Source organism: Microcaecilia unicolor, chromosome 3 (genome assembly GCF_901765095.1).
Source record: "Microcaecilia unicolor chromosome 3, aMicUni1.1, whole genome shotgun sequence".
Lineage (NCBI taxonomy): Eukaryota > Metazoa > Chordata > Amphibia > Gymnophiona > Siphonopidae > Microcaecilia > Microcaecilia unicolor.
In genome coordinates, this window is record NC_044033.1 from 405557396 (window position 1) to 405578044 (window position 20649).

The 20649-nt window shown below is 48.0% G+C and overlaps 1 protein-coding gene across 1 annotated transcript in view; it reads left to right on the plus strand.

Annotated features, from left to right (window-relative positions):
- ENPP4 (ectonucleotide pyrophosphatase/phosphodiesterase 4) overlaps positions 1 to 20649 on the plus strand; it is a 59108-nt gene that overhangs the window by 23262 nt on the left and 15197 nt on the right. Inside the window, exon 3 of the mRNA XM_030198767.1 lies at positions 12586 to 12756. Within this exon, the coding sequence (XP_030054627.1) occupies positions 12586 to 12756 (171 nt within the window). The remainder of the gene's footprint in view (positions 1 to 12585; positions 12757 to 20649) is intronic.

Here is a 20649-nt window from a genome sequence, read left to right on the forward strand (position 1 = left end):
AAGCCACACTGAGCCCGCAAATAGGTGGGAAAATGTGGGATACAAATGCAATTAAATAAAATAAAAAAATAAATTCTGTATGCATATCCTCCCATACTTCTAGTAGGGAACACTTTGTTGAAACTCAAGCAAGACCATGGAACCTTGATTCTGATTGCGCCAGACTGGCCACGTCAGGAGTTAAACTCCAATAAACCATGGAGATTGGAGTGTTTTCCGATCCTCATCACTCAGAATGAGAGATCCCTTCTTCAACCCATCCTCCAGTCTCTGGCTCTCACAGCTTGGATGTTGAGAGCCTAGAATTCGCTTCCTTGGGTCTTTCCGGAGGGGGTCTTGCTGACTTCCAGGAAAGATTCCACTAAGAGATGCTATTCTTTGAAATGAAGGAGGTTTGCCATCTGGTGTGAGAGCAAGGCCCTAGATCCCCTTGCTTGCCCTACACAGACCCTTCTGTAATACCTTCTACACCTATAAGAGTCTGGTCTCAAGACTAACTCCGTAAGGGTTCATCTTAGTGCAATTAGTGATTATCATCAACATGTAGAAGGTAAGCCCACCTCTGGACAGCCTCTAGTTGTTCGCCCTCTGTCAAATCTCCACCAGTGTCATGGGATCTCAACGTCATTTTCACCAGTTGATGAAAGCTCCTTTTGAGCTACTGAATTCCTGCCATCTGAAATAGTTGACCTAGAAGTTCATTTTCTTGGTGGCTGTTACTTCAGCTCATAGGGTAAGTGAGCTTCAGGCCTTAGTAGTGGATGCACCTTATACTAAGTTTCATCACAACAGAGTAGTCCTCTGCACGAACCCTAAGTTCCAGCTGAAAAGTGGTGTCGGTATTCCATCTGAACCAGTCAATTGTCTTGCTAACATTCTTTCCCCAACCTCATGCCCATCCTGGCAAAAGCAGCTTGCACAGCTTGGATTGCAAGAGAGCATTGACCTTTTACATGAAGTGGACAAGGCCCCACAGACAGTCCGCCCAGCTTTTTGTTTCTTTTGATCCCAACAGGATGGGGGTCGCCATCGGGAAATACACCATTTCTAATTGGCTGGCAGATTGCATTTCCTTCACTTATGGCCAGGCTGGCCCTAGAGGGTCATGTCAGAGCCATGGCTGCGTTGGTAGCCCACTTGCGGTCAACCTCGATTGAAGAAATTTGCAAGGCTGCGATGTGGTCTTCAGACCACACATTCACATCACACTACTGCCTTGAGCAGGATACACGACGCGACAGTCGGTTCGGGCAGACAGTGTTGCAAAATCTGTTTGGGGTCTAGAATCCAACTCCACCCTCCTAGGCTCGTTCCAGGCTACAGGTTAATTTGTGTTAAGTCCTCACTGTTGCGAGGCACAATTGACCAATGTTTGTTGCTTTTATTTATTTATTGCATTTGTATCCCACATTTTCCCACCTATTTGCAGGCTCAATGTGGCTTACAATGTATAGTTATGGCCTCCGCCATACCAGATTGGATAACAGTTGGTATTACATAGAGAGCATGGATGACATAGTAAGATTAAGCAAACAGATATGAGGGGTAGACAATTCCAGGTATAGGTAAGGTGGGGAAGTGTTACATTTACAGTTATTGAACATTGTGGTATGCCTTGTTGAAGAGGTAGGTCTTCAGAGATTTACGAAAGTTGATTAATTCGTGAATAGTTTTTAGGTTTAGCGGCAATGCGTTCCATTTTTGGTGAGCCTGGATGCTAGGGATTCCCCACTTTTGAGAATTATAAGCCTGCTTGTTCTCGGAGAAAGCGTAGGTGCTTACCTGTAGCAGGTGTTCTCCGAGGATAGGCTTTATATTCTCACAGTTCCTCCCACCTCCCTTTGGAGTTGTCACCTTCTTAGTTTTTACTTTCTTTTTGCTGTAGTATTAAACTGAGGAGACCTCTTTCTCGCAGCAGGCAGGAAGTCACTCGCGCATGCACAGTTGAGCATGTCTCGCGCTCCACAAAGCTCTCGTTACTCTTTGGTAAATTCCGGACCAGGCGGCGCGGGTCAGTGTCACCTACTTGTGAGAATATAAAGACTGCTATCCTCGGAAAACACCTGCTACAGGTATGTTCCTGCACTTTCTCTGAGGACAAGCAGGCTTTATATTCTCACAGTCCCTCCCCACCTCCCCTTGGAGTTGTCTCCTTTCTTATTTTTACTTTTTTGCTGTAGCATAAAATTGAGGAGACCCCATTCTTGTGGTAGGCAAGAAAGCACTCACACGTGCGGTAGAGCATGTCTCGCGCTCCACAAAGCTCTACTTTTCATAAGTCCCGGACTGGGCGACACGGGTCGGCGTCACCCACTTGTGAGAATATAAAGTCTGCTGTCCTCGGAGAATACCTGCTACAAGTAAGTATCTTCGCTTTATAGAGACAGAATGACATTTTCTCTGTTTCCGTAATGTTTATAACAGTTTCTATTTTTGCAGTCATAAGCAGGATAACTAGGATAGTAAGAGAGCTTGAAACTCTGGAGCATTTACAGACATATCTGTTTAATCCATCTTTAGTTTCAACCGTTTTTTTATTGATGACAGTGCCAAATACACAAAGTGAACAGTGTACGTATACATTGTCAATGCAAGAGAAGCTTCAATGAAAACAAGGTGATTGCATCATGTCACCAATCTTTTAAACTGTTTCGCCCCCACCTCTTCTCTTTATATTTCAGCTCTCTTTTATTGACAAATCAACATCTTGCCCAGCTCAACATTCCGATAGTAGACAGCAATTAACAGAAAACCTTACTCAACCCAAACAATTACGAACCTTTGTCAACCCTTTTTCCCCTCCTACCCTCCCCCCTCCCCACCCTAGGCAGGCAGATCCTATCTCCTGTGTCCAGGTCCTGTTTAATCCATCTTTAAAACGTAAGTGGTTCTGGAGGACAGGGTAAGAATATATGTTGTCTTCTTCCTATAAAATATTGAAAACTACAGGCCAAATAATCTAAACTTCTGGTAGATAAATTAATGGAAACTACTAAAAGAGAGAGTGAAATACTTTGAATTCAGCAGGATCCGATGCAGCATTTTTTTGTTTTTTAATCAGAGGGTTATTGTGTTAAATCAGATCAATTTCTTTGATTAAGTGAGCAGAATATTAAATTAGCAGCATACACTGAGAGGTATGGAGGCATATTTTCAAGACACCGAGACTTACAAAGTTACATAATAAACTATGGAACTTTGAAAATGAGCCCTATAATTATTAACATGTGCTACTGATAACTTTTTTTTTTATCACTCCATAGGTCCCATTTTATGCAGTAAGACCTAGTTATTAATAACTGGGGTTAACAGTAAAGTAATACTTCTTATTGGTAGCCCATGTTTGTAACTACATTACTGAATGTGTATACTTGAATTTCTGCAAGCCTTTTGACACTTCTGTATAAACTGAGCAGCCTATGGGTGTGCACTAGTGCTTGACTAGGTTAAGAAATGGTTGCGTGATAAACAAGAGGGTAGTGGTAAATGGTGTTTAGACTCCAAAAAGAGAGAGGTGTTTTGGTGATTGGTTCTGGAGCTGGTTATTTTCAGTACTTTTGTCAGTGATGTTTCAGAACAGTTAGTAGAAAAACATTTTTTGAGATGACACTACGATTGACAACAGAGTGGACACCCTTGAGGGAGCAGACAAAATGAAGAGTGCCTTTAGAAAGCTCAGAATGATGTGGTCATAGTAACTAAGTTTCAGTGAAAAAAAGTGCAGTCATGGATTTAAATCTCTTGGGGGCCCCTTTTACAAAAGCTTAATGCTAACAGAATTAACATGTGCTAAATGCTAAGAAGCCCACAGGTATAAATAGGCTTCTTAGTACTTAGCGTGTGCTAATTCCATTAGCGCATGGAACGCTTTTGTAAAAGGATCCCTTGATGCCTAAAAATAAACACAAAAGCCAATTCTGGTCGGAGGTTAATACCAGAATCACTATTAATATTGTAGGCACCATAGAATCCACATCAAAATTCTCTCTAGTAAAGTGGAAACATCAAATGCTTTCATTGATTGATTGATGCATCCATGATGATTTTTGTTGTTTAGAAGAATCCTTTGAACTTGGTAGATAATAAATTCTAGCTGCAAGAAGTATTGAGCCTTCAGGTTCTTGTAAAGTCTTCTGTAAGTACCTCTGAACATTTCTCATGGAGAAATTACTGAAGACAGGAAAAATGATAACCTCAAATTTGAATTTCTAATAACATTCTCCAGTACAGTACTTCCAATTTTTTCCTCAGATTGGTAGCATTCTTTTATCGATACAGTATTCATTTCTGCAGAGGGCTCAACTTTAACCGTAACAAGTTCCATAGTTTCATTTCTATCACCTCCATCTGTAACTTGTTCAGCTTGATCCTGAAGCATGCCTGTGAGCTAAGGCTTTAAAAAACATAATATCACAAAGCAGCTCGAAATTGTAGTTGAAATGAATTACAATCACACTATAAGTACATAAGTATTGCCATACTGGGACAGACCAAAGGTCCATCAAGCCTAGCATCCTTTTTCCAACAGTGGCCAATCCAGGTCATAAATACCTGGCAAGATCCCAAAAAAGTACAAAACATTTTATGCTGCTTATTCCAGAAATAAGCAGTGGATTTTCCACAAGTCCATTTTAATAATGGTCTATGGACTTGGGTCAGGTTCTCAGGTTCAGAGCCCGCGGGGACGGGCTCTGGAGCAAACATGAGCCCTTGGGCTGCTGACGAGGAGCAACAGCAGCAGGCAAAAACCCACCAACCAACACTGGGCTAGCACACCGGCACAGGCAAGGACTGCAGGTGCCGCCCAGCAAGCCGGAACCCACGGACTGGAATCCACCGGACTGGTCCGCACTGGACCGGAACCCACTGGACTGGAGTACACCGGACTGGTCCGCACTGGACTGGAACACAGTGGACCGGAACCCACTGGACTGGAGTACACGGGACTGGATCACACCGGACTGGAACACACTGGACCGGAACCCACTGGAGTACCCCGGACTGGTCCGCACTGCTTCACCTGCACTTAGCCACTAACCCCCCCCCCCCCCCCCGCCCAGGAGTTGAGCTCCTGGGTTCGAGTGGCCGGCAGGACCTACTGGATACAGGATAACCCCGGGACCAGGATACTAGAACAAGCTGGAAACAGAAGTGCTCCTAGGTACTAAACTAACAGGGGTGCTCCTTACAGTAAACCAACAGAAGAATTCCTAAGCACTACTAACAGAAATGCTCCTAAGCACTAAACTAAATCAGTGCTCCACAGCACTAAACTACCAAAGGTGCTTCCTAAGCACCAAACCAACAGAAGTGCTTCAAAAGGGAAAGCAGGGGAGCCACAAGGGAAAAGCAGGAACGCTAAACACATAAGCTAACACAGGTGCTCCTAAGCACCAAGCTACAGCAGTGCTCCACAGCACTAAACTACCAAAGGTGCTTACTAAGCACCAAACCAACAGAAGTGCTTCAAAAGGGAAAGCAGGGGAGCCACAAGGGAAAAGCGGGAAAGCTAAACACAAGTCACAAGTGCACATTGCATCAACACTAACCTGGACCTATAGCAAACGCAAGCAGGGAAGCTAGACACAAAATCAGAAGTCCACACTGCACCCACCCTACCTAAAGCAAACGTTGCAAAGGCCCTGAAGGGAAGAACACCACTTCCTTATCAAGGCCCTGCCTGATGATGTCACCACTACCAGACACAGGCAGCCAGCAAACTGATACACAGAGAGGCTTAACCCACCCAGCTGCATTATAGTGAAGCAATTAGAGTCATGCAGCAGGAAGCAGCCAACACAGAGAGACAGAGCTAGCTCAGGCAACACACACAGGTGCAGTATAGTGAACCAATTAGAGTCATGCTGCTGGAAGCAGCCAGCACAGAGAGGCAGAACTAGCTCAAAAAGGACAGACAGAAGAAACAGAAGCCAGCACAGAAGCTGACCCCCAGAAATAAGGTACGTCTGGGGGGGGGGGGGGGGGGGGGTCACAGCCACAGCCACAATCATGACAGGACTTTTCCTTTAGGAAGCCGTCCAAACCTTTTTTAAATCCTGCTAAGCTAACCTAACCACATTTACCACATTCTCTGGCAATGAATTCCAGAGATTAATTGCATGTAGAGTGAAGAAAGATTTTCTCTGATTCGTTTTAAATTTTTTACTTTGTTGCTTCATTGAATGCCCCCTAGTCCTACTATTTTTGGAAAGAGTAAACAGATGCTTCACATCTACCCTTTCCACTCCACTCATTATTTTATAGACCTCTATCATATCTCCCCTCAGCCGTCTTTTCTCCAAGCTGAAGAGCCCTAGCTGCTTTAGCCTTTCCTTATAGGGAAGTCGTCCCATCCCCTTTATCATTTTTGTTGCCCTTCTCGGTACCTTTTCTAATTCCACTATATCTTTTTTGACATGTGGTGACCAGAATTGCACACAATATTTGAGGTGCGGTCGCACCATGGAGCGATACAAAGGCATTATAACATCCTCATTTTTGTTTTCCATTCCTTTCCTAATAATACCTATTTGCTTTCTTAGCCGTGCAGCACACTGAGCAGGTTTCAACATATTATCTCTTTCTTGGTCGGTGACTCCTAACCTGGAACCTTGCATGACGTAGCTATAATTCGGGTTCCTCTTTCTCACAGTCATCACTTTGCACTTGCTCACATTAAACGTCATGTGCCATTTAGACGCCCAGTCTCCAAGTCTCGTAAGGTACTCTTGTAATTTTTCACAATCCTCTTGCAATTTAACAACTTTAAATAACTTTGTGTCGTCAGCAAATTTAATTACCTCACTAGTTACTCCCATCTTTAGATCATTTATAAATATGTTAAAAAGCAGCTGTCCCAGCACAGACCCCTGGGGAACCCCACTAACTACCCTTCTCCATTGAGAATACTGACCATTTAACCCTACTCTCTGTTCTCTATCTTTTAACCAGTTTTTAATCCATAATAGGACATTACCTCCTATCCCATGGTAACTTCAACTTCCTTAGCGTCCCTCCGGACCGGCCCACAATGTGACTGATGGGTTCTGCACGCCTTCCAGCAGGTGGAGACTGAGAAAAAAAACTGTGACTCTAGAGAGAGCCAATAAGAGCCCTTGGCAACAAGAGGAAGATCCAGTAATCTCAGTCTCTAGCAGGTGGAAGGTGGTGAGCCCTTCAGTCTCATTCTTTATATTATAATTATGTTCTATTAGATTCTTTATATTTTTTCTATTTCTTGCTGTAATTCTTTTAGTTGGTTTTAATTTATTTCTTCTGTGCATCCGTGTGTATATATATATATATATATATATATATATATATATATATATATATAATATAATAATTTGCTATGTGAACGTTCTAAAGTGTCTACCTAGGATCGTAACCACCTGCTGACGTCACTGGCCAGCAGTAGAACCCTGCTTGCCTGACGTCAGCAGGGGGTTACGGTCCCAGTGAGAGACGCACGTTGAAGAACAGCAGGAGCGGGCAGAAGCGCATGTTCACAGTCTGTCGGCAGCGCACATTGCGGTTCAAGACAATGTTCAAGCGGATTTTCTCAGCCGGACTCTTTTTGGACGCAGCGGAATGGACGCTGTCGGACTCGGCTTTTTGGCTGATCTGTCAATGTTGGGGAAGACCAGTAATGGATCTCATGGCCATGGCTTGCAATGCCAAAGTTCCCCAGTTCTTCAGCCGCAAACGGCAGCCAAGATCCGCAGGATTGGACGCTTTTCTCCAGCCATGGCCAGAACAACAGCTACTGTATGTTTTTCCTCCATTGCCTCTGATAGGGAGAGTTCTTTGCCGCATAGGGCGGCATCGGGGGGCGGTTGTTCTAGTGGCCCCAGACTGGCCTGGACAGCCGTGGTATGCAGATCTCGTTCAAGCACTCTCAGAGCCACCATTGCGACTTTGGTGACTCCCGATCTGCTGCATCAAGGGCCAGTTCAGATGGAAAATCCCTCCCGCTTTGGTCTTAATGCCTGGCTATTGAGAGGCGGCAGCTGAGGAAGAAGGGATTTCAGGACCAGTCATTGCCACTCTTTTGGGGGTACGGAAGCAGTCTACTTAGCAGCGTACGCGCGAGTGTGAATAGCTTTCTCGGCACGGTGTGCTTTGCGTGCTGTATCGCCTTTTTGGGCGGACATTCCAGTTATTCTGGAGTTCCTTCAGGATGGTCTTCAAAAGGGATTGGCATATACTTCCCTTCGAGTGCAGGTGGCCGCGCTAGCTTGTTTTAGGGGCAAACTGGATGGTTCCTCTTTAGCAGCTCACTCTGATGTGGTCTGTTTCCTACGCGGGGCTCTTCGGCTTTGGCCTCCTCTGCGGCAGCCATGCCCGGCATGGCATTTGAATGTAGTACAGCGAGCCCTCCAGGCCCCACCATTTTAGCCATTGAATAAGGTTTCTGAGAAGGATCTAACACTTAAGACAGTGTTTTTGGTGGCCATTGCTTCGGCTAGGAGGATTTCTGACATTCAGGCTTTGTCTTCCAAAGATCCAGACGGTGCAGTCATTTCTACCTAAAGTGGTTTCGGCTTTCCATGTCAATCAGGTGGTTTATCTTCCGTCTTTTGACGAGAGGATTATCCGGGGGAGTTTGCCTCGCTATGTTTCCTGGACGTGCAGAGAGCCTTGTTTCGGTACTTGCAGATCTCTAACGAGTTTTGACGCTCGGATCATCTCTTTGTGCTCTTGTCGGGATCGAAAAGAGGTGAGGCGGCTTCTAAGGCTTCCATTGCTCGCTGGATTAGGGAAGCCATTGGAGCGGCATTTCTGCTATAAGGGCGGGCGTCTCCAGTGGCCCTGAAGGCGCATTCTACTCAGGCACAGGCGGCTTCTTGGGCGGAGGCAGAGGCCTTATCTCTGGAAGAGATTTGTCGGGCGGCTACTTGGGCGTCCTATCATACTTTTGCGAAGCATTACAGGCTAGACTTGTCTGCTCAGGAGGATGCGCGTTTTGGGGTGGAAGTGTTGGCGCGGGGAATGCTTAAGGAATGCTTTGATACATCCCACTAGTTCCTGGATTCATCTGCTGCAAGTGACAAGGAAGGTAAAATTATGTCTTACCTGATAATTTTCTTTCCGTTAACGCAGCAGATGAATCCAGGATCCCTCCCTAGTTCAGCCGATGGTTTTTTCATTTTCCGCGCATTGTGGCTATTTTTTCCTTCCGGGTTCTCTTTTGCAGAGTTCAGACAGATATGGGAACATGGAAAGGATTCCGATTTCTGGATCAAGTTGCAGTTATTTCGAACTTCTTATTTGGTTCTCTGTTTTTCATAGTGAGGTTGTTTCTGGTTGTTATTGGTTTCATATATTTGGCCTTGGCAAATGCTTACGAATGACATACTAACTGAGGAAGGAGCTGGCCGTCTGGCATCACTGCCTTTAGTTTGTTTATCTCTATCTCCACCTGCTGGTAGGCGGACTTAACCCACTAGTTCCTGGATTCATCTGCTGCATTAAAGGAAAGAAAATCAGGTAAGACATAATTTTACCGTATGTCCTCGCCGTTGCAAGGCCCAATTGACCAATGTTTATTGTTTTGGGTGAGCCTGGATACTAGGGATACCCATGTGTGAGAATAATTCAGCCTGCTTGTCCTCAGAGAAAGCAAAGATACTTACCTGTAGCAGGTATTCTCTGAGGACAGCAGGCTGATTATTCTCACAATCCCACCCACTTCCCCTTGGAGTTATTATTTGTTATTAGCTTATTTGTTGGCAGGAAGTCAGTTCGCTCACGCACGCCAGAAGGCTCCAACAAAGCTTTTCTTTTTGCTATGGCAAATGCCGGTTTCCGGGCCGACGTGGACATTGACCCATATGTGAGAATAATCAGCCTGCTGTCCTCAGAGAATACCTGCTACAGGTAAGTATCTTCGCTATATATGTAACGATGTATCCTGAGAAGAAATTACCAATTTAGCAGCAAAATTAGGCTACTGACCACAGACCCTGAGACAACCAGTCCGTCACAGGCAAAAACCAAAACTAACTAAACCTGAGCATAAGAGGAAAAATAGTCCTTAACTTCGGAGTCCAGATGGGGTGATAATCGGCTCCTCCCTATACATTTCCTCCTGCAAGCCCCTATGCTCAGGTTAGTCCAAGGTCTCTGTACAACAAAACTACTGGTTACTCAGTTCATAGCCACAGGGCCATGTCTGAACTTGACCTTGTGCTGTGCTCAGCACAGAGGTACAGTTCACAGGTGTTCGGGCAAATCAGTCTCTTTCTCCTGAGATATATGCATACATCATGAAATCTTCTGTACTGCTTGTTCTTCCTTCTCTCCCTCTCATGCCCAGCTATGGCACTACCCTCTGAGTCTACAGAGACCATCATGGACCAATCACACGCCATCTGTCCAGGTAAATTCCTACACACCTTTCCAAGTGATAAGTGGAAGGCTAGTTTCATGTAAGCATGTCCTTGGATGAAGTCACTAGCACAGCTGTTCCAAGCAGTAGTTTTCCTTTGTAAAAAAAACTGGTTCATGTTGTATGGAGGCCTCAGACTGCTAAATCCATATTGGTTCAGCAAAGATGGTTCAGGCCTAAACAGGCCTCAGACCAACAAAGGTGAGACAGCAGGAAAACACCCTACAGGATTCCACAGCCCACTTATACACCTACTTCAAAGTCATTGTGTTCTCAGACTCCATCTGCTGGTAGGAGTGCATAACCCATTTATGGTGGTCTAGACAAACTCTATGGAAACGCTTATCTGGCCCTTTTTTTACATACATGTGCTTTGAAAACGAGCACCATGCTGTCCTCCTTCCATCTGGTTTCTGAGATGCTTATTACATCTACCTCTTCATTTAGTGCTATTTACTCTGACTCATTTTATTTTTTAGACTTTCAGCATTTGTATACAGACATTTCAAAGTGTGTTTTTTTGTTTACTAGTAAAAAAGGCCCGTTTCTTAACGCAATGAAACGGGCGCTAGCAATGTAATGAGTTCCTGCCATTAATGTTTCCACAGTTGTATTCTGAATATAATTGTTGTTTACATAAGTACATAAGTAATGCCATACTGGGAAAAGACCAAGGGTCCATCAAGCCCAGCATCCTGTCCACGACAGCGGCCAATCCAGGCCAAGGGCACCTGGCAAACTTCCCAAACGTACAAAGATTCTATACATGTTATTACTGGAATTGTGGATTTTTCCCAAGTCCATTTAGTAGCGGTTTATGGACTTGTCCTTTAGGAAATCGTCCAACCCCTTTTTAAACTCTGCTAAGCTAACCGCCTTCACCACTTTCTTACATGTGTATGTAAGATTTCTTTATATACAATATTTTTTGTGTAAACTGTGTTACAATGTGGTAAAAGTTTTCCTTGTTCAGGCCCTTCAATCAGTTTAACAATCACATCAGAAGAGCTCCTTACTCATGAGAATGCAACATACAGTTGCCCATGTGAGTGACTGAGAGTGACAGTGTGTTTTACAGACAGTGTAAGAGAGAGATACACAGAGTGATTGAGTGTGTGTGTGTGTGTGATGTCTGTGAGTGACAAAGTGATTAAATGTTTGTCTTCCCTTCCGTTCTGTGCACTTGCCTCCACTGATGTTCGTACCTCCCTGTATATGATTGTTTGTTAGACATTCAATCCACTCCACTTCCGTCCTCCAAGTTCCGTTCTGTCTGATTGGTTCTTCGTTCCTGTGACGTCGCGCTTGTTTGCTTGGCAACTATGCAGCATTCCGTTTCCTCGACGTGAGGGCGGGGACAGTGAGAGCCAATGAAAAGCTGAACTACAGACTTATGAACCCTACACTGCCACAGAGTCAGCTTCAGAATGTTGGAGGTGCTTTTTATTATATAGGAAATCTACATACAGCCTGCTTACCCCCTATTTACTAAGCCCCACTATTGGCTGCGTGCGCTAATGCTGATACAACCCATTCACGAATGGGCTGTGTCGGCATTGTCGTGTGGCTTAGTAAACAGGAGGGTTAGCAATTGACAAGGATAATTTGCACTTTTTACTCTCTATTTGCTGTTCTCTTAAAGGCACCTGGCTTACTTTTGCCTTTGTTACATCTTCTCCTTTGGATTGCCCTAACTTCCCTGCTTTTGATAACATCCTGAGCGACTTGGATTTCTCTCTAGGTTCTAGTTTAAAAGAAGCTATATTTCTTTAAACGCTAATGCCAGCAGCCTGGTTCTACTCTGGTTAATATGGAATCTGTCTTCTCAGAATAGGCTCTCCATTTTCCAGAATGTTGCACCTTAAAAGCAGATATGCTATATAATTTACATAATTTATCAGAAATGGATTGGACATGACATTAACCAGATACCAATATAATATGAAGATATTGCCATAATCCTGTTAGAGATGATTTTGGGTGTTTGGCTTAAAATTACCCAAGACTAGCGACAGGATGAGGGGGGAGGTGGGGGGGGGGGAGACACACTATAACTATGTCTGTACTAGTATTATCAGGTCTTCCCATAAATAAAATAAATGTGCAACTGACTCATGTTTAAAACATCTGTTTGATAATTATACAGTCTGTTGTAGAATTTGATCTGTGTAACATGTTGTCTTTTCCCCAACCAGATATAACTAAGTTGTATAATGCCCTGAAAAATTGCAGTACTAGTATGAAGGCTTATCTGAAGGAGGCTATCCCGAACAGATACCATTACAAACACAATAGACGCATCCAGCCCATCATTCTGGTTGCAGATGAGGGATGGACATTTGTACAGAACAAATCATTCTCAACCTGTAAGTGGTATCTTTTTTAATGTCTTTTGTTGAAGTTGTAGGACTTGGGTCTTGTTAATGTGACAAAGTTAAAGGAAAAAAAAAGCTACCAATGTACATATGGCCATCTTAATATAGGAGCAAAGCTTTTGCACATGTATACTACAAAATCCTTTCAGTAATTGTCAAATATATGCTGTTATAAAGTAGATTTTTGCACTAGTGGATTTCTAGTATTTAAAAATATTTATTTTCAGCTTTATTTTAAGTGGCCAGTATTTGCAAAGCCATTATTCTCCGAGGACAAGCAGGCTGCTTGTTCTCACTGATGGGTGACGTCCACGGCAGCCCCTCCAATTGGAAACTTCACTAGCAAAGGCCTTTGCTAGTCCTCGCGTGCCCATGCGCACCGCGCATGCGCGGCCGTCTTCCCGCCCGAACCGGCTCGTGTTCGTCAGTCTTCTTTTGTCCGCGCTCGGTACGGTCGTGTTTGCGCCGTTCGTGCCCCTTAAGTTGACCTCGAGCGTCTTTTTGACTTCGCTTCTAAAAAAAAAAAAAAGGGATTTCGGAGAAGGGCCTTTCGGTCTTTTTCCCCTTCCTGTATTTCCAGTTTTTGCCCCGTTAAATTTTCTTTCGTTTTCGGGGTAGGCCCTTTTGAGGCCTCGGGTCGAGTTTTTTCTCCCCCTCTTTTTGGTGCCTTACCGCAATTACGAGTTTTGATTTCGCCGGCGTGATTTTTCCGCCCATGTCATCGAAGTCTCTCAGCGGCTTCAAGAAGTGCACCCACTGCGCCCGGGTAATCTCGCTCACTGATAGGCACGCGTCGTGTCTTCAGTGTCTGGGGGCTGGACACCGCCCGCAGGCTTGTAGTCTTTGCGCCCTTTTACAAAAAAGGACTCAGGTAGCGAGATTGGCCCAGTGGAACGTGTTGTTCTCGGGCTCTTCGTCGGCATCGGCACCGGGAGTATCGAGTGCATCGACGTCGACAGCGTCAAGACCTCCGCCCTCGGCCGCGACTGTATCGATTGCATCGACCCTCTGCATTGTCGGGGCCGAGACATCGGAAGGCTGCGTCGGCGTCACCGGGACCTCCACTAGTGCTGTCGTCGTCGGACGGTGGTGCTTCAACTGGAGTGCAGGTGAGGGCTGTGCATTCCCCTGCTGGTGGCGGTGAGCCTTCGGGTGGGTCTCCCCCTACCCTGAGGGATCCTGCAGTACAGCCCCCCCCCCCCCCGAGACCGACCTTCTTCGGCCTCGGCCCCGAGGAAGCGACGGCTGGATTCTACGTCCTCGTCGGTACCGGGAAGCTCCGGTGACATGCTTCGTTTGAAAAAGTCAAAGAAGCATCGACACCGGTCTCCTTTCCGCGTCGGTATCGAGAGCTCTGGGTCGCCGAGGGAGTCGGCACCCAGTAGGCATCGGCACCGGGAGGACCGCTCACCCTCTGTTCAGGAGGTGTCGATGCGCTCCACCTTGGACAGCCCGGAACAGCCTCCACGCCTGGAACAGACTCTGACTACGACACCTGCATCGGCTTCTATGTCTTTCTCCACAGCCGCCCTGCACGAGAGTCTCCGGGCCATTCTCCCAGAGATCCTGGGAGAGCTGTTGCGCCCTTCCCCTCCGGTACCAGGGGTGCTTGCGCCACCGGTACCGTCGAGTGAAGCGCCGGCTGGCCCCTTGCCCGGGGTGAGGTCTCCGACATCGGTGCCGCTTGCGGTACCGACTGCGGTCGCCTCCCAGGAAGGCTCCCCGACGACGTCGGCGGAGGGAGCTTCGCCGGTGCGGGCGAGGGAGTCTACCTCTCGACGCTCACACCGTGGCCGTGTTTCCACAGTCGAGCCGGGCACGGCTTCAGACACAGGTTCATGAACTTGTGTCTGATACCGATGGTGAGGCCTCGTGGGAGGAGGAGGAGGACATCAGATATTTCTTTGACGAGGAGTCTGATGGCCTTCCTTCTGATCCCACTCCCTCCCCTGAAAGGCAGCTTTCTCCTCCCGAGAGTCTGTCTTTTGTGGCCTTTGTCCGGGAGATGTCTACGGCCATCCCCTTCCCGGTGGTTGTGGAGGACGAGCCCAGGGCTGAAATGTTTGAGCTCCTGGACTATCCTTCTCCACCTAAGGAAGCGTCCACAGTACCCATGCATCATGTCCTAAAAAAGACATTGCTGGCGAACTGGACCAAGCCTCTAAGTAATCCCCACATTCCCAAGAAGATCGAGTCCCAGTACCGGATCCATGGGGACCCAGAGCTGATGCGCACTCAGTTGCCTCACGACTCTGGAGTTGTGGATTTGGCCCTAAAGAAGGCTAAGAGTTCTAGGGAGCATGCTTCGGCGCCCCCGGGCAAAGACTCTAGAACCTTGGACTCCTTTGGGAGGAAGGCCTACCATTCCTCTATGCTCGTGGCCAAAATTCAATCTTACCAGCTCTACACGAGCATACACATGCGGAACAATGTGCGGCAGTTGGCGGGCTTGGTGGACAAGCTCCCTCCTGAGCAAGCCAAGCCATTTCAGGAGGTGGTCAGGCAGCTGAAGGTGTGCAGAAAATTCCTGGCCAGAGGAGTATATGATACCTTTGATGTTGCGTCCAGGGCCGCTGCTCAAGGTGTGGTGATGCGCAGACTCTCATGGCTGCGTACCTCCGACTTGGGAATAGGATCCAGCAGCGGATTGCGGACTCGCCTTGCCGTGCGGACAACATTTTTGGAGAGAAGGTCGAACAGGTGGTAGAGCAGCTCCACCAGCGGGATACCGCTTTCGACAAATTCTCCCACCAGCAGCCTTCAGCTTCTACCTCCACAGGTAGACGTTTTTATGGGGGAAGGAAGACTGTTCCCTACTCTTCTGGTAAGCGTAGGTACAATCCTCCTTCTCGACAGCCTGCGGCCCAGGCTAAGCCCCAGCGCGCTCGCTCTCGTCAGCAACGTGCGCCTCAGCAAGGCCCCTCGGCTCCCCAGCAAAAGCAAGGGGCGAGCTTTTGACTGGCTCCAGCAGAGCATAGCCGCCATCAACGTGTCAGTGCCGGGCGATCTGCCGGTCGGGGGGAGGTTGAAAGTTTTTCACCAAAGGTGGCCTCTCATAACCTCCGATCAGTGGGTTCTTCAAATAGTCCGGCAAGGATACACCCTCAATTTGGCCTCCAAACCTCCAAATTGCCCACCGGGAGCTCAGTCTTACAGCTTCCAGCACAAGCAGGTACTTGCAGAGGAACTCTCCGCCCTTCTCAGCACCAATGCGGTCGAGCCTGTGCCATCCGGGCAAGAAGGGCTGGGATTCTATTCCAGGTACTTCTTTGTGGAAAAGAAAACAGGGGGGATGCATCCCATCCTAGACCTAAGGGCCCTGAACAAATATCTGGTCAAGGAAATGTTCAGGATGCTTTCCCTGGGCACTCTTCTCCCCATGATTCAGGAAAACGATTGGCTATGCTCTCTGGACTTAAAGGACGCCTACACGCACATTCCGATACTGCCAGCTCAAAGGCAGTATCTGCGATTTCAGCTGGGCACACGTCACTTCCAGTACTGTGTGCTACCCTTTGGGCTCGCCTCTGCGCCCAGAGTGTTCACGAAGTGCCTGGCTGTCGTAGCAGCGGCGCTTCGCAGACTTGGGAGTGCATGTGTTCGCTTATCTCGACGATTGGCTGGTGAAGAACACATCCGAGGCAGGAGCTCTACAGTCCATGCAGATGACTATTCGCCTCCTGGAGCTACTGGGGTTTGTGATAAATTCTTCTCCCAGTGCAGAGACTAGAATTCATAGGAGCTCTGCTGGATTCTCGGACGGCTCATGCCTATCTCCCAGAGACGAGAGCCAACAACTTGTTGTCCCTCTTCTCGCGGGTGCGAGCGTCCCAGCAGATCACAGCTCGGCAGATGTTGAGATTGCTGGGCCACATGGCCTCCACAGTTCATGTGACTCCCATGGCCCGCCTTCACATGCGATCTGCTCAATGGACCCTAGCTTCCCAGTGGTTTCAGGCTGCTGGGGATCTAGAAGACGTGATCCACCTGTCCACGAGTTTTCTCAAATCCCTGTATTGGTGGACGATTTGGTCCAATTTGACTCTGGGACGTCCTTTCCAAATTCCTCAGCCACAAAAAGAGCTGACTACGGATGCGTCTCTCCTGGGGTGGGGAGCTCATGTCGATGGGCTTCACACCCAGGGAAGCTGGTCCCTCCAGGAACTCGATCTGCAGATCAATCTCCTGGAGTTACGAGCGTTCTGGAACGCTCTGAAGGCTTTCAGAGATCGGCTGTCCCATCAAATTATCCAAATTCAGACAGACAACCAGGTTGCCATGTATTACATCAACAAGCAGGGGGGCACCGGATCTCGCCCCCTGTGTCAGGAAGCCGTCAGCATGTGGCTCTGGGCTCGCCGTCACGGCATGGTGCTCCAAGCCACTTATCTGGCAGGCGTAAACAACAGTCTGGCCGACAGGTTGAGCAGGATTTTGCAACCTCACGAGTGGTCGCTCAATTCCCGTGTAGTGCGACAGATCTTCCAGGTGTGGGGCACCCCCTTGGTAGATCTCTTTGCATCTCGAGCCAACCACAAAGTCCCTCAGTTCTGTTCCAGACTTCAGGCCCACGGCAGACTGGCATCGGATGCCTTCCTCCTGGACTGGGGGGAAGGTCTGCTGTATGCTTATCCTCCCATACCTCTGGTGGGGAAGACTTTGTTGAAACTCAAGCAAGACCGAGGCACCATGATTCTGATTGCTCCTTTTTGGCCGCGTCAGATCTGGTTCCCTCTTCTTCTGGAGTTGTCCTCCAAAGAACCGTGGAGATTGGAGTGTTTTCCGACCCTCATCACACAGGACGAAGGGGCGCTTCTGCATCCCAACCTCCAGTCTCTGGCTCTCATGGCCTGGATGTTGAGAGCGTAGACTTTGCCTCTTTGGGTCTGTCAGAGGGTGTCTCCCGCATCTTGCTTGCTTCCAGGAAAGATTCCACTAAGAGGAGTTACTTCTTTCTATGGAAGAGGTTTGCCGTCTGGTGTGACAGCAAGGCCCTAGATCCTCGCTCTTGTCCTACACAGACCCTGCTTGAATACCTTCTGCACTTGTCTGAGTCTGGTCTCAAGACCAACTCTGTAAGGGTTCACCATAGTGCAATCAGTGCATACCATTACCGTGTGGAAGGTAAGCCGATCTCAGGACAGCCTTTAGTTGTTCGCTTCATGAGAGGTTTGCTTTTGTCAAAGCCCCCTGTCAAACCTCCTACAGTGTCATGGGATCTCAATGTCGTTCTCACCCAGCTGTTGAAACCTCCTTTTGAGCCACTGAACTCCTGCCATCTGAAGTACTTGACCTGGAAGGTCATTTTCTTGGTGGCAGTTACTTCAGCTCGTAGAGTCAGTGAGCTTCAGGCCCTGGTAGCCCAGGCCCCTTACACCAAATGTCATCATAACAGAGTAGTCCTCCGCATTCACCCTAAGTTCTTGCCAAAGGTTGTGTTGGAGTTCATCTGAACCAGTCAGTTGTCTTGCCAACATTTTTTCCCCGTCCTCATTCCTGCCCTGCTGAACGTCAGCTGCACACATTGGACTGCAAAAGAGCATTGGCCTTCTATCTGGAGCGGACACAGCCCAACAGACAGTCCGCCCAATTGTTTGTTTCTTTTGATCCCAACAGGAGGGGAGTGGCTGTGGGGAAACGCACCATATCCAATTGGCTAGCAGATTGCATTTCCTTCACTTACGCCCAGGCTGGGCTGGCTCTTGAGGGTCATGTCACGGCTCATAATGTTAGAGCCATGGCAGCGTCGGTAGCCCACTTGAAGTCAGCCACTATTGAAGAGATTTGCAAAGCTGCGACGTGGTCATCTGTCCACACATTCACATCTCATTACTGCCTGCAGCAGGATACCCGACGCGACAGTCGGTTCGGGCAGTCAGTGCATCAGAATCTGTTCGGGGTTTAGAATCCAACTCCACCCCCCTAGGCCCATGTTTTATTCTGTTCCAGGCCACACTCTCAGTTAGTTGGATAAGTTGTTAGGTCAATCTCACTTATGTCCTTGCCGTTGCGAGGCCCAATTGACCATGTTTGTTGTTTTGAGTGAGCCTGGGGGCTAAGGATACCCCATCAGTGAGAACAATCAGCCTGCTGTCCTCGGAGAAAGTGAATGATACATACCTGTAGCAGGTGTTCTCCGAGGACAGCAGGCTGATTGTTCTCACGACTGGGTGACGTCCGCGGCAGCCCCCACCAACCGGAAGAAGCTTCGCGGGCGGTCCGCACGCAGGGCACGCCCACCGCGCATGCGCGGCCGTCTTCCTGCCCGTGCGCGACCGTTCCTGTCAGTTGAATGACAAGCAAAAGATGAAAACGCAACTCCAAAGGGGAGGAGGGAGGGTAGGTGAGAACAATCAGCCTGCTGTCCTCGGAGAACACCTGCTACAGGTATGTATCATTCACTTTCTCCGAGGACAAGCAGGCTGCTTGTTCTCACGACTGGGGTATCCCTAGCTCTCAGGCTCACTCAAAACAAGAACCCAGGTCAATGGAACCTCGCAACGGCGAGGGTATAACAGAAATTGACCTACGAAGAACAACTAACTGAGAGTGCAGCCTGACCAGAATAAATTCGGGTCCTGGAGGGTGGAGTTGGATTTAAACCCCAAACAGATTCTGCAGCACCGACTGCCCGAACCGACTGTCGCGTCGGGTATCCTGCTGGAGGCAGTAATGTGATGTGAATGTGTGGACAGATGACCACGTCGCAGCCTTGCAGATCTCTTCAGTAGTGGCTGACTTCAAGTGGGCCACTGACGCTGCCATGGCTCTAACACTATGAGCCGTGACATGACCCTCAAGAGCCAGCCCAGCCTGGGCGTAAGTGAAGGAAATGCAATCTGCTAGCCAATTGGAGATGGTGCGTTTCCCGACAGCGACCCCTAGCCTGTTAGGGTCGAAAGAAACAAACAATTGGGCGGACTGTCTGTGGGGCTGTGTCCGCTCCAAGTAGAAGGCCAATGCTCTCTTGCAGTCCAATGTGTGCAACTGACGTTCAGCAGGGCGGGTATGCGGTCTGGGAAAGAATGTTGGCAAGACAATTGACTGGTTAAGATGGAACTCCGACACCACCTTCGGCAGGAACTTTGGGTGGGTGCGGAGCACTACTCTGTTGTGATGAAATTTGGTATATGGAGCATGAGCTACCAAGGCTTGAAGCTCACTGACCCTACGAGCTGAAGTAACTGCCACCAAGAAAATGACCTTCCAGGTCAAGTACTTCAGATGGCAGGTATTCAGTGGCTGAAAAGGAGGTTTCATCAGCTGGGTGAGGACGACGTTGAGATCCCATGACACTGTAGGAGGCTTGATAGGGGGCTTTGACAAAAGCAAGCCTCGCATGAATCGAACGACTAAAGGCTCTCCAGAGATGGCTTTACCTTCCACACGATAATGGTAAGCACTAATCGCACTAAGGTGATTCCTTACTGAGTTGGTCTTGAGGCCAGACTCCGATAAGTGCAGAAGGTATTCAAGCAGGTTCTGTGCAGGGCAAGAACGAGGTTCTAGGGCCTTGCTCTCACACCAAACGACAAACCTCCTCCACTTGAAAAAGTAACTCTTTTTAGTGGAATCCTTCCTAGAGGCAAGCAAGACACGGGAGACACCCTCAGACAGACCCAACGCAGTGAAGTCTACGCCCTCAACATCCAGGCCGTGAGAGCCAGGGACTGAAGGTTGGGGTGCAGCAACGCTCCGTCGTTCTGCGAAATGAGAGTCGGAAAACACTCCAATCTTCACGGTTCTTCGGAGGACAACTCCAGAAGAAGAGGGATCCAGATCTGACGGGGCCAAAAGGGCGCTATCAGAATCATGGTGCCGTGGTCTTGCTTGAGCTTCAGTAAGGTCTTCCCCACCAAAGGTATGGGAGGATAAGCATACAGG